The sequence below is a fragment of the Mya arenaria genome, chromosome 3, assembly GCF_026914265.1.
Source record: "Mya arenaria isolate MELC-2E11 chromosome 3, ASM2691426v1".
NCBI lineage: Eukaryota > Metazoa > Mollusca > Bivalvia > Myida > Myidae > Mya > Mya arenaria.
The window spans coordinates 45,229,047-45,249,046 of record NC_069124.1 but is presented as its reverse complement, the minus strand read 5'-3'; the positions used below and the strand labels follow the sequence as shown (position 1 = coordinate 45,249,046).

At 33.6% G+C, this 20,000-nt stretch overlaps 1 protein-coding gene and 2 long non-coding RNA genes across 4 annotated transcripts; 1 reads left to right on the top strand and 2 right to left on the bottom strand.

Moving 5' to 3' along the window:
- Window positions 1-1,265: 1,265 nt before the first annotated feature.
- On the bottom strand, window positions 1,266-2,761 carry LOC128228672 (lactosylceramide 1,3-N-acetyl-beta-D-glucosaminyltransferase-like). The gene has a single exon (XM_052940115.1). The coding sequence runs from the start codon at window positions 2,696-2,698 to the stop codon at window positions 1,328-1,330; it is 1,371 nt and encodes a 456-aa protein (XP_052796075.1). The 5' UTR covers window positions 2,699-2,761; the 3' UTR covers window positions 1,266-1,327.
- Window positions 2,762-10,869: 8,108 nt separating this feature from the next.
- Window positions 10,870-14,931, bottom strand: LOC128226630 (uncharacterized). The gene is made up of 3 exons (XR_008259709.1): window positions 14,837-14,931; window positions 11,245-11,327; window positions 10,870-10,918 (listed from the first exon to the last, which is right to left on the bottom strand). It is a non-coding gene; the product is annotated as an uncharacterized LOC128226630 (long non-coding RNA).
- A 32-nt stretch (window positions 14,932-14,963) lies between these two features.
- LOC128226639 (uncharacterized) lies at window positions 14,964-18,702 on the top strand. 2 transcript variants are annotated; one of them, XR_008259711.1, is made up of 5 exons: window positions 14,964-15,103; window positions 16,173-16,249; window positions 16,583-16,664; window positions 17,435-17,565; window positions 18,638-18,702. It is a non-coding gene; the product is annotated as an uncharacterized LOC128226639 (long non-coding RNA). The 2 variants fall into 2 exon arrangements; XR_008259712.1 differs by having other exon boundaries at window positions 14,967-15,096.
- Window positions 18,703-20,000: the final 1,298 nt, after the last annotated feature.

Here is a 20,000-nt window from a genome sequence, read left to right as displayed (position 1 = left end):
ATTTTTTAGTTTTTAACTCAGAACCAGCTCATTTTTGTATCAATGCATTCAATTCAGTCATGTAAGATAGCTCACAATATAACAGATCTCAATTGTTTGGGAAACTGCCGAATATGTCATTTTTCTGAAAGCGTTAGTAACACTTTTAACCATGAATATCAAAGTTCGAACGTTAATTTGAAAAACTGCGGTCCGATCTTTTGTCAGCAGTCTAATACCATTAGTTTCGAGACATCTACGCAGAAATTGGCCCATTCCAAGACAAAAAATTTTTTTTTTATCTTTTTATCAAAACGGCCAATCTGTGGGAGTGCAGCTTTAAATGGTGCGCAATAAAAGTTGATGAATTATTTTCTTTTTGTATTTAAATGCAGTAATATGCTCAACTGATTTTATTTTCAAAATCTCAAAGTGCATAAAATGTTAGTATACTCAGTATAGATAAAATATGTAAGCGATGTGTTTGCGTTTTATAAACTTGTTAAAGTGTGGCCACGTAGGTATAAACTGTAAAGAAACATTTACAAAGGCTTTTTAAATCTGTACACATGTCATATGTTGCTGTTGTTGTTTGTTTGTTTTGATCATAAAAGTCAAATTAGTTAAACATTATAATGCACTGACATTGTATTATAATTATTGTTTCACCAAGCTATAGTGTGCCCCTTAAAGCTGCACTCTCACAGATTTGCAGTTTTGACAACTTTTTATTTTTTCTGTCTAGGAATGAGCCATTTTTTGGCGTAAATAAATATCTGAAAACCAAAGATATAAGATTGCTTACAAAAGATCAGATCTCATTGTTTTCATATTTACGTTTAAAAATTCATGGCTAAAAGCGTTACTAACGCTAAAGTAGCTCGTTCCAAGACAAAAAGGAGGGTGCACTGTGAGAGTGCAGCTTAAGACTAGGTTTATATGTGATTTTGTATCTCACTGATGGGAGAACTATATAATTATGTAACATGTACACCAAGACGGTGCAATGTACCCACACCAGAAATAATTGGTTGGCCGGTTAGCGCAGTGGTTCGCGCACTCGCTTCTCACCTCACCGGGGTTCGAGTCACGGCCTGAGCGCATGTGAGTTTGGTTTGTGGTCACCAAGCCGGACAAGTGGGTTTCCTCCGGGTACTCCGTTTCCCCACAACACATGACCATACTCTCGCGCAACATCGTGCCAATGAGAGTGATTAATATAGGTTGAAATAACTTGTTTCACAATCGTTGTGAAAATTAAATAAGTTTGAACTAAAAAATAATTATTAAATATTATATTAAATATATATATACATATATATCAACTTCAACACGTCAATAATATATTCTATACATTAAACAGAAACTTATGTGAGTATTTCTTAGCCAGGGTTTTGTATTGGTCTATGGCCCTGTACCACAGTTTGTCCATCACCCCATCGGAGTGCGCGTTTGCCACCAGCAGAGGACAAGTCTTGTTTGTGTTCTCAAAACATTTGATTGCATCGTTTTCATTGAGATTCAGGTGTGGCAAGCCTTCGTGCTTCACGCCACCAATTTTGTCCGGTAGGAGCCCGAACAAGTACACATCATCAACCCAGAAGAATGGAGTAGTCCGAGCAGCTTCGAACAGTTCTGGTATGATATCACTTGTAATTATACTGATAAAACCATTGCAGTAGGTCACAGGGAAGTGGGTCATATTCTTAAATTCTCTTTCATCTACTTTCCACTTCCCCGACTTGCGTTGAATTTCACTAGTACCTTTCTTACGGACGGGACACCATATATTTCGGGTTTTGTTCCTGAACTCCGTTTCAACTTTTTCTAAGACTTTAAACACATTTAAGAACACATCATCGTCTACTTTGATTATAAAACGTGCCTGTTTACAGTTTTCTGTTATCCACCGCAGACCTAAAACACCTTTGTGTGTTAGATTTTTGTACGAGTCCACAAACTTTCCTTGCACAATGTCTTTATACAGAATTGTCTCATGTTCAATGAGCGTCTGAGTAGTCTCTTTCTCTGGCATCCCAAGTAGGAAGATAATTCTCATGCTGTGGTTGCTAAACAACCTATGGTTCGCCCAAGTTTCCCTGATGGAAGAACGACGCATGAAATGAACAGTGGCTGAGTGAACAACAACTAAGAATGATAACTCTTTACTTGATGAGCACACTAATCTATTATTTATATTATACATGTCGTCTAAAAGAGTCACAGGGAATGTCGGTTGAACAATCTCTGTGGATTCATTTTTTGTTTCATTTCGAAGATCCGCTTCTTCTTTCGATTGCAGATTTTCTGCATTTTTTGTTCTTCTCAGCAGGATCTTTCCACCCCGAACGTCTTTTACAATCTTCGCCGTGTCTCTTAGGCGAAACGCTACATAAATTTCGCCGTCGTTTTGTTCAATAAGAATTGTATTAGAAGTATCTTTTTGGAGCTCGCCGATGTCTATTTTCATATTATCTAAATTTGTCATCACAGTTGGCGATTTGTACATATTCACCGTGCTGTTCACGAGAAAGAACATGACAACGATAACGAAAGCAGCCGTAGAAAAATTGACGTCACATCTTATGACGTCATGAACAATTTTCCACGCTCTTTTACGAAAATAACGAATAGGAACCATGGCATTCACATCACTCTGTGCTGAAAATAGAAAAAGGTAAAACATTAATTGAAAAGAAATGAGAGAAGACTCGCTCATGTTTTTGGACCAAACATTTGTTTTTTTGGTAATGAATTTGAAAACACTTATTTTATCATTAGTAGTATCCATGATATCAAAATTGAAGGAAAAAAATCAAATAAGGTAAACAAAAAATGTTCGGTGGGTTTGGTAAAGTCGTGGAAGAAACTAGAAAACAGACGCCTAAACCACTAGGCTACTAAGACTTATTCTACGGTGTTGAATAGTTTGACCCTTTAACGATACATTTGTATCATCACGTGATAATGACAAACAACCAATCACGCAACTGAAACCCGTAAGTAACGCTGTTGAAAAAAGTGGTAAACTTTTTGCTACTGAGCTTGTTTCTGTAGCTTTTTGCATAAATATTCAATACGATATTTGAGGAAATATCAACATTTGCTGAAGAGTTCCAGTTGTCATTACCTTAGTTTTAACATTCCAAATAATTTCCTTCACTTTAGTTCGTAATTAAAAGAGGGCATTTTACAAACCATCAGTGAGTTTTCTTTCAATGACTATGTGTAGGTTTAATCTGAGATTACGTAATTTGATTTTGTTGCGCACACTCTTACATTTTTAGAAGTTATCATGAATAGTGGACCTAACCGGTTTTTGAAACTATCGAAACTCCAAACCATGCATTTGTTACCTCAAACAAACTATAAAAACCGGTTTCGAAACTGCTGAAACCATTGGAACCAAAACTGAAACTGGTTTGGTATCAACAAAGAACGCTTAAAGTTCTGAATAAGTATCTAAGTGTGTCATTTTGTCGCATTTGTTAAATGGTATGCTAGCTAAGAGGCGTCTTAGGTGCTTCGTTTCGCTGAAAGTATACCATTCCTTAAGTGAATTGTTTCTACAGAGAAATGCATGTTTTAATAATTAAATACTGGTTACATCAATAACATTCTAAATGTAATACATGTATACAAATCATTTCAAATACATAATCAAACGCCCAAATGAAAAACAACTTATATCATATAAGAGAAGCAATTATAAAACATAATATTCTCGTGAAATATCAAGCAGTGCGTTTAAATACCTCAATAAGCTATAGAAAGACATAATTAAACGCCCAATAAAATATGAACGATGATTTACTTAATAGTAAATGTCTGTGTAATGTTCCTTTTTGTCATATCGCGGTAAGCTGCGCGATAGTTGCAACTGATGAGCTTTTCCGGATATAGTTTCCTACCCTACCTTGCGACCGGTATTTACATTTTTGCTGCAATTTTGAAACTTTAATGTCAATATGAACTAACAATTAGTTATAGATCATTAAAGAACTTCATTCAGAAGTAGCTTGCCCTAAAGCCACTTGTAAAGACCTTTGACGTTTTTCGATATCGAAACCAGTACTAAGCGTTACATGTTGCTGACCTTGTTTACGACGGAGATAAGCTTCTTTAGAGAAGAGTTGTGGGTAAAACATCACATAAATTACGTTGCTGCATATGTAAAACTTTCATAACAATGTTTAATTATTGTGTTATATATGCATAATCAAGAAAACAAGGGCATACTGCGCATCATAAAAATCCAGTGATTCCGAGATACCATTCTGAACCGGATTTTATTTTTAAATTGTCCGTTTTTTGTATTTTTCCGTCTTTCTTCCTTTCTTAATACATTGTGCGACTCTCAGCCGTTTGATTTGTAATTCATACACAGTAGGTATAAAGTAGCTCCTCTGCAATAATCGGTAAATACCGCAGCTTTGCTTTTGTATAGACTCCACGGGGACCTGGGTTGAAAGCAAATTTTGTAACCGAAAAACTATCGCTGACTTATGTATAACACAATAGCCACGACCACGACAGCTACAGCTGGCCAAATTGTATTCGGTTATTAGCTGTTGATCAGCCAACGCACAATCCATTTCGAGATGTTGATCATCTCAGAGTTTTGGAGACTGCTAACTGGCCGCTCGTGCGAATTCCGGAAAATGGTCGGCAAGGTATGTTTGATGATTTTGTTGAATATAAGGATCAACTTTCTGTCAATTAGTTGCTGATGTTCTAACGGTACTGGGCAAATGTCGTCGAAAGAGTTCCAGTTGCTTGTCAAGTGGTTGTTGCTGGTAAATGCTTTTCAAAATCGGCAACCGAACGCTTAACTTTCCGTCATAAAATGCTCGGTAACCATTGAGTATCTATCGAAGAACAGTCCAAAAACTACAAACCGATGAGATACAAGAAAAACATTCCCATGAACATTTCATTTGCAAATAGTTTTCGGTTTAAATACCGAAAACGTTCGTCGACAATCAACCGATACACATACATTTTTACAACCAATATCACTAAACTCGCGACCAGTGATTGTCGAAAGCCTAGAACAGTGAATTATTTGAATCTAGAAAAAAATATTAAATCTAGAATGCTTAGACCAAGTTGAGATTGATATCTTATATCAACACAGTGCATAGACTCTATACACTATGGATATGCACGATACGCCGTGACAGTACATACACTGGTGTTATATTCTATACCAGTATATACTGTGCACGGTATATATTCTATTCATTCTCCTCTGTTATAGTCTATAGTATATACATTATGGAAGCGTGCACTATACTCTATTCATTGTCAAGAGGTGTTGAAGCAGTGCTTCAACACCCCTGTTCTCTATACAATGTATACAGCCAGAGATTTTGAAGATTTACTTCAACTCCTCTGTTATAGTCTATATACATTGTGGAAGCGTGCACTATACTCTATTCATTGTCAAGAGGTGTTGAAGCAGTGCTTCAACACCCCTGTTCTCTATACAAGGTATACAGCCAGAGATTATGAAGATTTACTTCAACTCCTCTGTTATAGTCTATACACATTGTAGTAGCGTGGACTATTCTCTATCTGTAGATTTGAACCCCTGTTATAGTCTATATACATGGTGGTGACGTGCACTATTCTCTATTTGAATCACCTCTATTTATTCTTTGTCCAGTGAAAATGAAAAATGGGAGAAAAATGCTTAGATTTTTTTTTGTTGGTTTTGTGTTATATCAGACACCACATTTAATATACTATAAGTATAATACAATCACATTGTACAAAATATAATTTTTGGGCAAAATGTTTTAAAAGTTAAATGAAAATGAGAATTTCTGGACTTAGCATCAACTCTGCCAAATTTAGCAATAAAATTACCAAAATAACTTTTTAAAACAGATATTATATAACATTATAAGATACTTGAAATATACAAACTATGTATTTTGTAAAATATGATTTTTAGGTAAATTTTTAGAAAAAAAAATATGAAAATTTCTGCATTTTGCCAATTACTTTGTCAAATTTTGCAATAAAATTACCAGAATTACTGTTTTAAATATATTTTATATTACAGTATAATAGACCTTAAGTAAAGAAACTACATACTTATGTGAAATGTGCTTTTGGGGCACAATGTTTGACAAATGAAATGAAAAATTTTGAAATTTGGTCACCTAGGCATCAATGAATTTTAAGTTTTTATATTGCAGATATTTACCAGTCGCGCAAAATGCACAATTGCAAACAACATGCAAAAGCACTTTGAAACCAATATAATGAGACAGGCGCTTTGGTTTGCCAAGCCTTGCCTTGCAAACATCTACATAAGCCTAAAAATGTCTGTCTGAGATACCAGGCGTGAAGCTGCATATAACACTAGTATGCGGATGAATCCACATGATTCTGATAAAAACATAAGCCAAAGTTGCAGTATGCGTACTTGCCTACATGATCCCTTAAATGTCATTTTTATTTTCCAGTACAAACTAAAGCACCTCAGAACGCCCAGAATGCACCATGTTTTTCAAAATATTCTGAGGGGGCATGCCCCGAGACCCACCTAGCAATTATGAATCCACATATAAAGGGCTAGCTAAGCCCCTTACTTCTGTATGCAAAACAAGACTACATGCTCATCTTTTCTTTATCTTTTCTGCCTGTTAATTTGCTTGTAAGCTTATGTTAGTCAACAATATAATAACATTAGCTGGGCCAAAATACAAAAGTCTCTTTTTATGTTGAGAAAAATTCGAAAAATTCCGTTACTGTTTAATTTCTGTGAATGTTTATTATTCTTTTGCAAAGAGGTATGCAATTATGATTGCCGGGTTTATATGAAAATACGATATCAGGAATGGTCTGAAACAGCCCTAAAACACACCAAAGCCTTAAATGAAACAAACATATTATATATTAAAGAGAATTGGAGTACTGTCTATAAAACATACACCTTAAAACACAATCTATGAACAGTTTTTGCCAATGTCTCTTATAAAAAAAGCTACAACAAAAATATCGCTGGAAGTGATGGTACTTCCCATATGCCCGTTTTCTTTAAAAAAGCAGAACTTGTAATTCAATGTGCTAGTAGAAGGTAAATTGTTGTTGCATTATTATACACAGTTGGAAATACCATTTTTAATAATCGTTTTCATTGTTAATGCTGCACTCTCACAGATATATGAATTTTTATTATTTTTAACTTGGAATGAAAAACTTTTGTGCACATGTCTGATAACATTTATATCAGACTGCATACAAAATCACAGTTTTTCCTATTACCATTTAAAACTCTATGTTTAATGGTTAGTAATGCTTGAGAAGAAATGAAAATTTTGGCAGTTTTTCAGACAATTGAATTCTGTTTCATTGAGAGTTATCTTATATGACTGGATTGAAGGCATTCATGCAAAAGTCAGACTATTTTAATTATTTTTTTCAAAGCAAATGTGAAAACTCTTAATCAGTGACAGTGCAGCTTTAACATCCTTTTAGATTTAATCACTATGATTTCAAAATTATCAGACAAACATGATACTAGATGTATACTGTCTTGTTTGGAATTCTTGCCCTTATTCAGTATTGGTTCAATCATAGCAGTATTTATTTGAACTGCCTCTAGGTTAAAGTGTGATAAAATTCATAAGATGTCAAATACATAATTATATAAGATTCACAATTCTTTGAAGGAATGAACTCCTGCTTACATGTCATATGACCAATTATGGACAAATACAGAACCTAATCCTAATAGTTTTTCTCCAGAATTATCAAAGGGGTCACTCTTAACAAAGATCTAGTATAAACTTAATAATAATTTCTTTAGTTTAACAATGTTATAAAATCTTGAAAGGCCATAGGCAGGTAGTTCTGACGTTCATACCCTTCAAAACCTTTGACAAGAGGCATGTCTATCAAATATAATTATGAATTACTGGTGTAAATGGGTAGTGGGTAATGCACATGTCAATTGTGACCACCACCACCCCCGTCCGGGGGTATACTGGGTGTGAATGCGGTGGTTTTGTCTTACCTATGGTATGTTGGATATGGGGGAATTTGGCAGGGATTTTAGTTCAGGATCAGTTCAGGGAATTTAACCTGGGGTAGGCTGGACCAAAAGTCAAAAGTCCCCGGACCTGGGGGCGGGATGTGGTTACAATTGACTGGTGCATTATGCTATTCATTTTGTTGCCCACTCTTTTGTTTTTCTTTGATAATCCATTGCACACAACTATAGATCAGGATTTCAAATACTATATATGTTGAAAATTGACAACTTTTGACATCAATGTTTTAGTTATAGTTATGAATAATGAGCGTTCATTCATTGCTTTTTTATCAAATCACAATCATAAGTGTTAGCAAAGCACACCACTTTGTGCAGTAATGTTTAATGCTGTGGCTCCTCTTATCAACCAAGCACTTGGGCTGTTGGTGGATAACCATTTCCCTAGTCTCCTCCCTGTCTGGTCACCTGTTTGAAAATTAAAACATTGATAATATGTAATAATGACAAAACTTGAAAGTATCCAGAATTGTACACTATGTTTATACATTTGCTGAATTAAATGAATAAGTTAAGGAAATGTACATTCAAAACAAAAGGGCCAGCATGGCCCTTAATTGGTCACCTGATTAAAATGACCATGAACAAGTCAGTCAGGTAACAACTGGTTATGAAAGGTGTTGCTATTTGCTTAGCAGGTTAGTGGTTGCTGTGTTATTTGATGGTTGATAAGGACTCCTCAAAGAAGGCTGCTCTTTGTTAACAGAAATGAGAAGTATGGTAAGCTGGTTGTTCCCATGGTCAATGGATGTTACGGTAATGAACCAGAATGTTGCTATGGAAGTAAATGATTACTAAGGAAGTAATTGGTTGCTATGGATGTTGGCTGTTGCTCAGGAAAAAGTGGTTGCTAAATAAGGCATTGGTGCCTATAAAGGTAGTTAATGGATGCGTTGGAAGGAATTGGATGCTAAGGAAGTCATTGGTTGAATGGGAATTCATTTGTTGCTATGGATGAAGGTAGTTGCTAAGGCAATCATTGGTTGATAAAGAAGCCAAGGATTGTTTAGGAAGTCATCATTTTTTATGGAAGTCATTGGCTGCTGTAAATGAAGTATTTGATAAGGATGTCCTTGGTTGCTTATAAAGTGGTTGTTAAGGAAGACATTGTGAGTTTGGATTGTAGTCACCAAGTCAGACAAGTGGGTTCCTTAAGGGTACTACGAGGTCTACGATTTTCTCAACAAGGCAAAACCTTGCTTAACATCCTGCCAAAAGGTGATTATTATATTGTTGTAACAAATTGTTTCATAATCTTTGAAACTAAATACCTTTTAGTTTAGACATCAGTTTCTAAGGAATTCATACATTACTGCAGAAGTCATTGCCTGATTTGAATGTGTATCAATTTTTGTTCTAGAAGTCTATCAGTAACAGGGGAACTCTGGTTGGGACAACTTTGACCCCAAGGACGAAACTTGAACAACATTCATAAAAAAACACTTAACAACAATCAGTGATTTTTTTATGAATTGTTTTTACTGCCTGTACAATGTACCCAGTGTTCGAAATTAACCTTTTTTACCTGGTAGCCAATGGGGCTACAGACTTTGAGATTTCTGTAGCCCAAGCCAGATTTCCATAGCCCACCGGTTAACAGAAAAACGCATCTTGAGTACGTTATATGGTTAAAAACAAGGAATGATATGACAACTGTACAATATCTTATTATATTTTGTATAAAATGCAAGTATGGTGGTTGTGTGGTCCTGTGTTGCCAGGGGGGCTGGTGGTAGTTTGATGGGGGGGGGGGGCTGGTTCTGTCAAGGCAGTTGGATTGTTGATGAAGGGGGAGGATGGAAGTCCTGTCAACATGTGCTGCTTGTGGCATTAGTGACAGGATTTTACAAACATCTATTTCATATTTTTCGGTGACTAAATAATCCAAGTTTATTAAAAAAACACACACAACAAAAACAACATCCAAACTTTAATATCTCACTAAAACAAAAAATAGTATTGACAGTCCGAAATATGATTTCCGTCAAAATAATTATTTTCAAGCAGTATATATATAGCGTATAATTGCATGACAAGGGAGATTACTGCAACAGAAAATATCCATAACAATGAGAGATTATGCGGAAGTCGGTCAACGGTGTCGAGGTAAACATTTACCCGACATTTTTTTTTAACCAACAAGCCCGATGATTTCATCGCCAGTCGGGCTACCTTAAAGGATTTTTTCGTAGCCTGGGTCAATTTTTCGTCGCCACGGGCGATCGGGCTACCGTTAATTTCGCACACTGTGTACCTCGCAAATTCGGTAAAAAGTCAACTTTGGGAAAAATACAAAATCAGGCCAAAATTGCTTATATAATGGCAAATATACATTTTTTAACTTTTTTATGCATACCTTATGCTGTGAAAGAGTAAGACTTGTCAAGATTTTGTTTATATTTCAAAAAATTCATTGCTATTTTAATCCGGAATGTAATGTAATTTTTTTTTTAATTTTGGGGAAAATGGAGTTTTTCACAATAAAAAAATCACTGACAATGAACTACAAACTCCAACATATAAACACCACATACACAAAAACAAATTGATTACATATATAAATTACTGAATATTCACATGGTCTTATGATATTATTGATGAATATTATAATGTTATTTTTAGATACCAGTTACGGGTAGTAGTAATGAAGAATACCAGATTACAAAATCAAAGTGGAAATTGGAACTATTAGAGAATCACTTTATTTGTGGGTAGGTCACTTAAAAATTCATTGAGGTGAAAAGAAATTACCATATGATGTATTGCATATGTTTAACCACTGTTGCACAATCATCATTTCCAAGTGACTGTCTTCATGTCCAGTATAGCTTACAAAATCCCTTTCTAGATAGTCAAAGACTTCATCTGATGCATCTTAAAAAGGAAGAATACAACACAATCATGAACACAATAAATGCAAATAATGTTGGGTATGCTTTAAACATGATTCAAATGCAAAACATCTTGGCAATTATTTCTAGAGCAATCTAAATGTCCTACATGAGATTTATTCTCTTATGAAAAAGTGATGTTTATGTACAAGCCAAATATACTAGAAATGTGTCAAGTGGACATTAAGTCTTGTGTTGCTTGGTGAATTGCATATACTGTGAATGAACATAATTAACAAAAAAACAGGGATTTCTCATAATATGACAAAGTTTTTTTTACCAAGTTTGGTAAAGATTATAGAGCCATACAATGTTTTTATCTGGACTGCATCGTCTTTTATTCTGGGCAGCATAATATGGAAATCCAGGCCATGTATACATCTGGGTTTTATCTGTAATGGACCACATTTTCCAAAATGTATGTAGGCAAATGAGTTACATGGAAATAAAAACTAGCTATACATTTATATAATAATAAGTGATTTGTATACATGTGTTTACCTTGGTATTATATACCCATAGATATATTATATGACATAATATTGGGTTAATACAAAAAAATGAAATAATATATAATTAGGTTAATGATAAATCAAGCAAATTTAAATTAACACAAACAATTTTATGTATATATTTACATTATTTCACAGTAAAATATAATAGAAATTTATAAACATTGGCATAATGCTTAAATCAGGTATCTATTTCAAGGCAGTTGTCATTAAATCATAAAATTTAAAGCTGCACTCTCACAGATATACCATTTTTACAACTTTTTTATTTTTTGTCTTGGAAAGAGCAAATTTTTGCATAAATATCTGCAAACCAATGATATATGATTGCTGCCAAAAAATCAGATCGTAGATTTCCATATTTCCGTTCGAAAATTAATGTTTTATGGCTTAAACCGTTACTAATGGTTTAAGAAAAATGCATAAAACATTACTTTTTAAACTTAAATATAAAAATCTGCTATCTAATTTTTTGTCAGCTGTCTTAAATAACTGGTTTCCATGGATTTTCGCAAAAATTGCCTCATTCCAAGACAAAAAAATTGTCAAAACGTTCAATCTGTGAGATTTTCAAACGGAAATATGAAAATCTATGATCTGGTTTTTCGTAAGCAATCCTATATCATTGGTTTGCAGATATTTATACAAATATTTGCTCTTTCCAAGACAAAAAATAAAAAAGTTGTAAAAATGGTATATCTGAGAGTGAAGCTTTAACTTAAATATATATGCAATCCAATGTTTTTTTTAAGCAGTCTTGTGTCACTGTTTTTCTTGCACTTATGCATTAATTGGCTTGTATAAAGACAAAAAATAAAACAGTTGTCAAAACATTTAATCTGTTAAAGTGCAATGTTTATTTAAATATACTTGATGCTTGCCTCAATCATTGCCGCTGACAGATCATCAGATGACAGCACCAACATCCAACAATGCAGCGATATTTTTAAAGTCTCTTTCACATCATTCTGTATCCTAATATTTTAATTTATTTAAGATAGTTGCTTATCAAGATGTTGAATGCATATTTTACAGCCTTTTAGGCTTTAGAGTGTATTCAATGTCATTTTCAGACAGAAATATCTATATCGAAGCTAGGAACAAGCTCACAACTGGCATTAGTGAGTCATGCTTGTCAAAACTAATTTTGGGGTACATGCATGTGTCTTTTAAAGTAGAACAGTAGACATCAACTTTACAATGTACATGAATACATTGCATTCATACTTTAGTTATTTATGTATTCATGTACTTTGTAAAGTTATTGTAGATCGTGTCGATGAGAACCAGCCGTTCAGTTAGCTCAGTTGGTTACAGCGCCATGATAGTGTTCCAGCAGTTGTTGTTGGTTCAAGCTCCACACTGGGGCACTTCTCCTCCCAGGTTTACTTAAATGGTGGCAGCGGTACATGGCAGGAGTGCCTCCGTCAGCTTTAAACTACAGTCGAAACTCGATGGCTCGATATTCTAGGGACCAGCCAAAAAAATTCGAGCCTCGAGAATATCGAGCCAAGCGGGATTGCTTACAGAATGTTATTTTTTTAATATTCGTTACAAAAAGTCTTGTTTACCTCGTTTGTTATTGGCTATGCTTTCTCCGCAAGAGAAGAGTATTAATTGGACATAGTTACACGTCGTAAAGTTTGTAACATCACTTATTCGATACTTAGAAAATATTATTTGATTGTTTTGATTGTTTGTTGTTTTCGCATAATTTTTATAATTAATAAAAAGTTAAAAACAATCAAATAATATTTTCTAAGTATCGAATAAGTGATGTTACAAACTTTACGACGTGTAACTATGTCCAATTAATACTCTTCTCTTGCGGAGATAGCATAGCCAATAACAAACGAGGTAAACAAGACTTTTTGTAACGAATATTAAAAAAATAACATTCTGTAAGCAATCCCGCTTGGCTCGATATTCTCGAGGCTCGAAGTATTTTGGCTGGTCCCTAGAATATCGAGCCATCGAGTTTCGACTGTAGTTTAAAGCTGACGGAGGCACTCCTGCCATGTACCGCTGCCACCATTTAAGTAAACCTGGGAGGAGAAGTGCCCCAGTGTGGAGCTTGAACCAACAACAACTGCTGGAACACTATCATGGCGCTGTAACCAACTGAGCTAACTGAACGGCTGGTTCTCATCGACACGATCTACAATAACTTTACAAAGTACATGAATACATAAATAACTAAAGTATGAATGCAATATATTCATGTACATTGTAAAGTTGATGTCTACTGTTCTACTTTAAAAGACACATGCATGTACCCCAAAATTAGTTTTGACAGGCATGACTCACTAATGCCAGTTGTGAACTTGTTCCTAGCTTCGATCAAGATATTTCTGTCTGAAAATGACATTGAATACACTCTAAAGCCTAAAAGGCTGTAAAATATGCATTCAACATCTTGATAAGCAACTATCTTAAACAAATTAAAATATTAGGATACAGAATGATGTGAAAGAGACTTTAAAAATATCGCTGCATTGTTGGATGTTGGTGCTGTCATCTGATGATCTGTCAGCGGCAATGATTGAGGCAAGCATCAAGTATATTTAAATAAACATTGCACTTTAACAGATTAAATGTTTTGACAACTGCTTTATTTTTTGTCTTTATACAAGCCAATTAATGCATAAGTGCAAGAAAAACAGTGACACAAGACTGCTTAAAAAAACATTGGATTGCATATATATTTAAGTTAAAGCTTCACTCTCAGATATACCATTTTTACAACTTTTTTATTTTTTGTCTTGGAAAGAGCAAATTTTTGTATAAATATCTGCAAACCAATGATATAGGATTGCTTACGAAAAACCAGATCATAGATTTTCATATTTCCGTTTGAAAATTAATGTTTTATGGCTAAAACCGTTAATAAACGTTTTAGAAAAATGAACAAAACATCAATCTGCGATCTATATTTGTCAGCAGTCTTATATAACTGGTTTCCATGGATTTTCGCCAAAATTAGTACATTCCAAGACAAAACATAAAAAAGTTGCCAAAATGTTCAATCTGTGAGAGTGCAGCTTTAAGAAAATGATGTTTTATGCATTTTTCTTCCAACTGTTAGTAGCACTTTTAGCCATAAAACAATTTTTTTAACGGAATATATAAATCTGCGATCTGATCTTTTGTCAGCAGGCTTATATCACTTATTTGCATATATTTACACAGAAACTGGCTCATTCAAACTCCAAGACAAAAATAAAAAATAACAAAGTTGTCAAAATACACTGTGAGAGTCAGCTTTAAGGAGTACTTCGTTATATCAATAAAATATACTCGTTAAACTGTCAATTGTTTACGTATCTACATACATTCAATTACCTTTTGAACTAAAAAGTGTTATATTTTCAAAGAAAATAGCCATTTACCTCTGTTCAGTGTCGGTCAAATTCGATGTTTTGAATCACTCTAGCGCGTGCTAAATACTAAATGACGCAATGTTTTGGACTGGTCTTCATTTTCTTCGATACAGGCACAACTGAGCGTAAATATTAAGCGAGAAAGTCTAGTGGAACGATGCAGGGTTCATTGGGTTTGTTTACAAAAATTCAAGCATCCGGTTAAGAAGACGACAAATAAGAATGGTATTAAGTTGGTAGAATGGAACTCCTTCCTGATTCCTGCACATGTAAGTTGTAAGTATTGACTATATCGGGATACCATACAGGACACTCAAGTGTTATTTTATATTTTCTTAGTTATCATGCAAATGAAAATAATCACTATCATTTAAAAGTTATTCAGGGATAGTTGCAAATGGTTTGTTTACATTAATTAGTTTTATGAATTTAATTGAATACACAAATTTTTATTAGAGCTTTGCACCAAATTAAATTCAGTTCATTTTACGGAAGTAACCCACACTAGCGGATCCAGAAAGGGGGTGGGACCCCCCCCCAAAAAAAAAAAAAAAAAATCTGTAAAGAATCTCAGGACAATTATTCAAAAAATCTTTTGATCTTTGATATCATAATGGTAAAAAAAATTACCAAAATGCAAAATGTAAAAAAAAATATCAAGTCAGAGAATGGGTTGGAACCGGTGTCGCCAAAATTGCAGTCCAGTGTTGTATCCACTGTGCTATGAAGGCTTATCCTAAACAGTTGGAATATTTAATCTTTATACCTAACTTGTAATATATTGGCAATTTTTTTTTATTGTAAATTATGTGGTACTTCAGTTAGTAAGTTTTAATGCATTGTACACATAGATACCAAGTTTATGTCAGTTTTCGTCAATTTTCTTTTTTTCCGCTATTTCATTAAACAGATTACTGTACAGCCCCTTTTAAACAAGTCTTTGGGAGGAACTGTTGGGGATTGTTATTAAAGCTGCATTTTCACAGATTTACCATTCTGACAACTCTTTCATCATGGAATGAATCATGCAATGTTAGTGCATAAATTGATTTAAAACTGCTGAAAAAATATCAGATAGCTGTTTTTCATATGTACGTTCATAATTGTTGTTCTGTGACTTAAATTTGAACACTTTCAGAAAAATGAAATAATAAGCAGATTTCTCAATACATGACATCTGTTTTATTGTTAGCAATTAAAGGCATTGATTCTCTGAGATAATAATAATGTTAAAACAGTCAATCTGTGAGAGTGCAGCTTTAAGACTCATTTTTCCTAAGATCAGCCAAGTTAGTATTATAGCTAATTTTAGCTTAAAAGTAGGTGAATTTTATATTTATTTCAGACCAGATACTCTTGAGGGACCAATTTAAGGGCAAACAGACAAACGTTTTGATGCAAAGAAAGCATTGGATTTGAAAGGTAGATTTTTAACACATATTTACATGTACTCAATGTCATTTACTAGTATAACAAAATGTATTCAAGTATAGGATATTTCAAGTATTTGGTCAGGTTGTTAGGTTTAATTGAAACTGTTAAGCAAATAAATGAAAGTCCATGCAATTTTGCATGCACATGTTTGTTGCATGCAGATTTTACTCAGATGGCATAGGGTACAGTTACTCTTGTAACTTGCTTAAAATAAATGCAAATAATTCTGCATGTGTCTGAAGTCATGTTTTATTTTTCTGTACAAATTGTTTTAAAAAATGCAATTGTTTGATTTCCTTTCTTATGTGTAATGCATTGCAGTTCCCATGGAGAAGAAAAATGGAGAGATTCTAAAAGTATGAAGATACTCCTGTGTATAATGAGGAAATCTTGTCAGTGAATGGTAAGTTCTCTTTGGATTAATTCTATGTATAACAATATAAATATGAGGTAAGCCAAGAAATGAGAATTAACATAATTATTCTGTTCAAACATACATTGACATATTAAATATAAAGACATATGTATGATTTGTCTCCGCTATTATACTCCTACCTCTTGATGGTTAGGGTTCATTTGGACAAGTCTTCTTTTATCCATAGTTCCAAATGCTTCTGAGATTTCTAACACATATTAAATATGTTGAGGAGAAGTGCTGTGCAAAAACATTTTTGTTTATGGTATTTTAGAGTTATTGGTCTTTGATTATTTTTCTTTCACTTTTCTATGTTTTTGAGGTATTAACTTCAAACTTCATGCACATATTGGACGTGATAAGAAAAATAGCTGTGCATATGAATCATTAAATTGTGTATGGTAGTCAAAGAATTGTAAACCTTTGATTATTATCTTTATATTATTTTTTTTCTTCTCTTCATAACTTTTTTTCATTTTTTACTTTAATTTAACAAAACACTATTCTGTTTTTGGTATATTAAGGATTATTTTCTTATGTTTATTTTGTGCTTGGCAGTTTTAAAATTATTGTCTAATTGGTTACTGTATGCTTAAAAGCAAACATCACTCTCAGTGAAACCTCTTATTACAATAGGTGATAGCTGTAGTTTTTCATGGAAACAAGTGTTTGACAGTATGAATCATTTTTTAGTAGCAATATATTATGTACATTTAAGGTATAAGTTCGCTTTTGCTAATTGTTCAGTTGTTTTTCAGTTGTTGCAATTGTGGACCAGGCCAGAGTTGTACTAAACCAACTAAGACACAATGAGATACAGGAATGACACAATGAGAAACAGGAAACAGGAAAGTGATGACTGATCGCCACCTGTTACAAATTCATCTAGGTACAGTTTTTATTCCAGATTTGATACAACTGTAAACTGTTTTATGCATGCTATGATTATGTTCATCATGTTTGTTTAAGACCGTGATGATGAGGACTTATCTATTGATTATCCCTTGCCAAAAGGCAAAGTGGATACAGTAATTGTGTAATTGTGCACGTGTGTGTGCGTGTGCACGGAATGTAATCTTGAGCATAAATCCCCCAGGTATTAACTTCAAACTTCATATACAGATAGATCCCTATTGAGAAGAAGTGCAGTGTTAAGGGATCATAACTCTGTTTACAGTTTTTTTTGTTATAACCCTTTGTTATATTTCATACTGAGTTTTTGTCTGCAACAGAACTTGAAAAGTCTTTGAGGTGTTGATCTCAAACTTCAAATATGTACAGATAGATCTCATTTAGCAGAAGTGCAGTGCACAGAAACCATAACTCAATATTTTTTTTGTAGTAGTTGCCCTTTGTTAGTTTTCAATGTTATCCTTTGTTGTAATGCACAGTTGTGATCATGCTCAAATATGCTCATTCACATTAATATTAATTGTCCAGGTTCAAATCCTGTAATAGAAACAATTATTTTCTTTCTGTGTTTAGCAAAGTTTATATGAACTATCTATCAATGTAAAATAAACTAAGATTTGTGTGTTTTTATCGTTTCTTATTTATTTGTATATTTTTTGTTACATATTTTTATGTGCATATATATAAAATCTATATCACAAAAAGTGTGGCTAATTTTTAATATTAAGATATAATATGTATAAGAACTATCATATTTCAAAATCAACCATAGAGCTTTTGCAAGATAGATAATAACTTAATGTATCTGATGAACAATAATGTGATTTTGGGATGCCAGCAATAACTTTTCAAGGTGAAAATATGTTCTGGTCATTGATTTTACATATAAGTAATCAGTATGCAAAGCCCTTTCAAATGATACTTAAAGTATCAAATTTTAACATTGAAGCCAATCGCACAAATGAATGAAAAGCTCCTTAATAGTTCAATATTTGAAGCCAACAATGGAACTGTGTTTATGTATTGCTTAATGTTCCTTTTTCTTTCAGAAAACTCCCCACATCCAACAAGAGACAGTCTGACTTCAAAATCTTCATTGAAGGCAACTTAATGGATAAGACATCCGTCACATAAAGATTCACTAAAATTGGAATGATATACCAATTTTAACTTTTAACAGACAAATACATTATAGATTTGAAAATAGATTACCCTTAAATAAGTTGGATGAATAACATTTACCTCAACACAGTACAAAGTGCTCATGTTGAACTATTGTGATTGATCATAGTCTGTCCTTCATTTTTATTAACAGTTTCATACAGTGTTAACACTTTAGTATGGGGACTCATTTTTAGCTCAACTTTTCGAAGAATATGGAGAGCTATACTACTCACCCAAGCGTCGGCGTCGGCGTCACCCCTTGGTTAAGGGTTTGCGTGCAAGCACACATAGGTTAATATCTCAACAACTACTTGAGGTATTGCATTGAGACTTTATACAATGGTACTCAACCATCCAACCTACTTAATTAACCAAGTTTGATAACTCTACTTTGCATTTAATGCCAATAATAGGCCTTTAATATTTGACTTAGAAATTCTGGTTAAGGTTTTGCATGCAAGCACACATAGGTTAATATCTCAGCAACTACTTGAGGTATTGCATTGAGACTTGATACAATGGTACTCAACCATCCAACCTACTTATTTAAACAAGTAAGATAACTCTAGTTTGCATTTAATGTAAATAATAGGCCTTTATTATTTGACTTAGAAATTCTGGTTAAGGTTTTGCATGCAAGCACACATAGGTTAATATCTCAGCAACTGCTTGAGGTATTGCATTGAGACTTGATACAATGGTACTCAACCATCCAACCTACTTATTTAAACAAGTAAGATAACTCTAGTTTGCATTTAATGTAAATAATAGGCCTTTATTATTTGACTTAGAAATTCTGGTTAAGGTTTTGCATGTAAGCACACATAGGTTAATATCTCAGCAACTGCTTGAGGTATTGCATTGAGACTTGATACAATGGTACTCAACCATCCAACCTACTTAATTTTCCAAGTTATATAACTATAGTTTGCATTTAATGCAAATACTTGCGTTTATTATTTCACTCAGAAATTCTGGTTAAGGTTTTGCATGTAAGCACACATAGGTTAATATCTCAGCAACTACTGGATGAATTGCATTGAGACTTTATACCACCACCCAACCTAATTGAATAATCAAGTTAGATAAAAATTCTGGTTAAAATTTTGCATGTAACCACATTTATGTTAAAATCTCCGCACATCATGTATTGCATTGAAATCTAATCTAACAGTGATCCATGCATGTTTCGCCAAAACTTTTCAATCCTTACACTGAAAAGCAGCGGAATAGTCGAGAGCGCTGTCT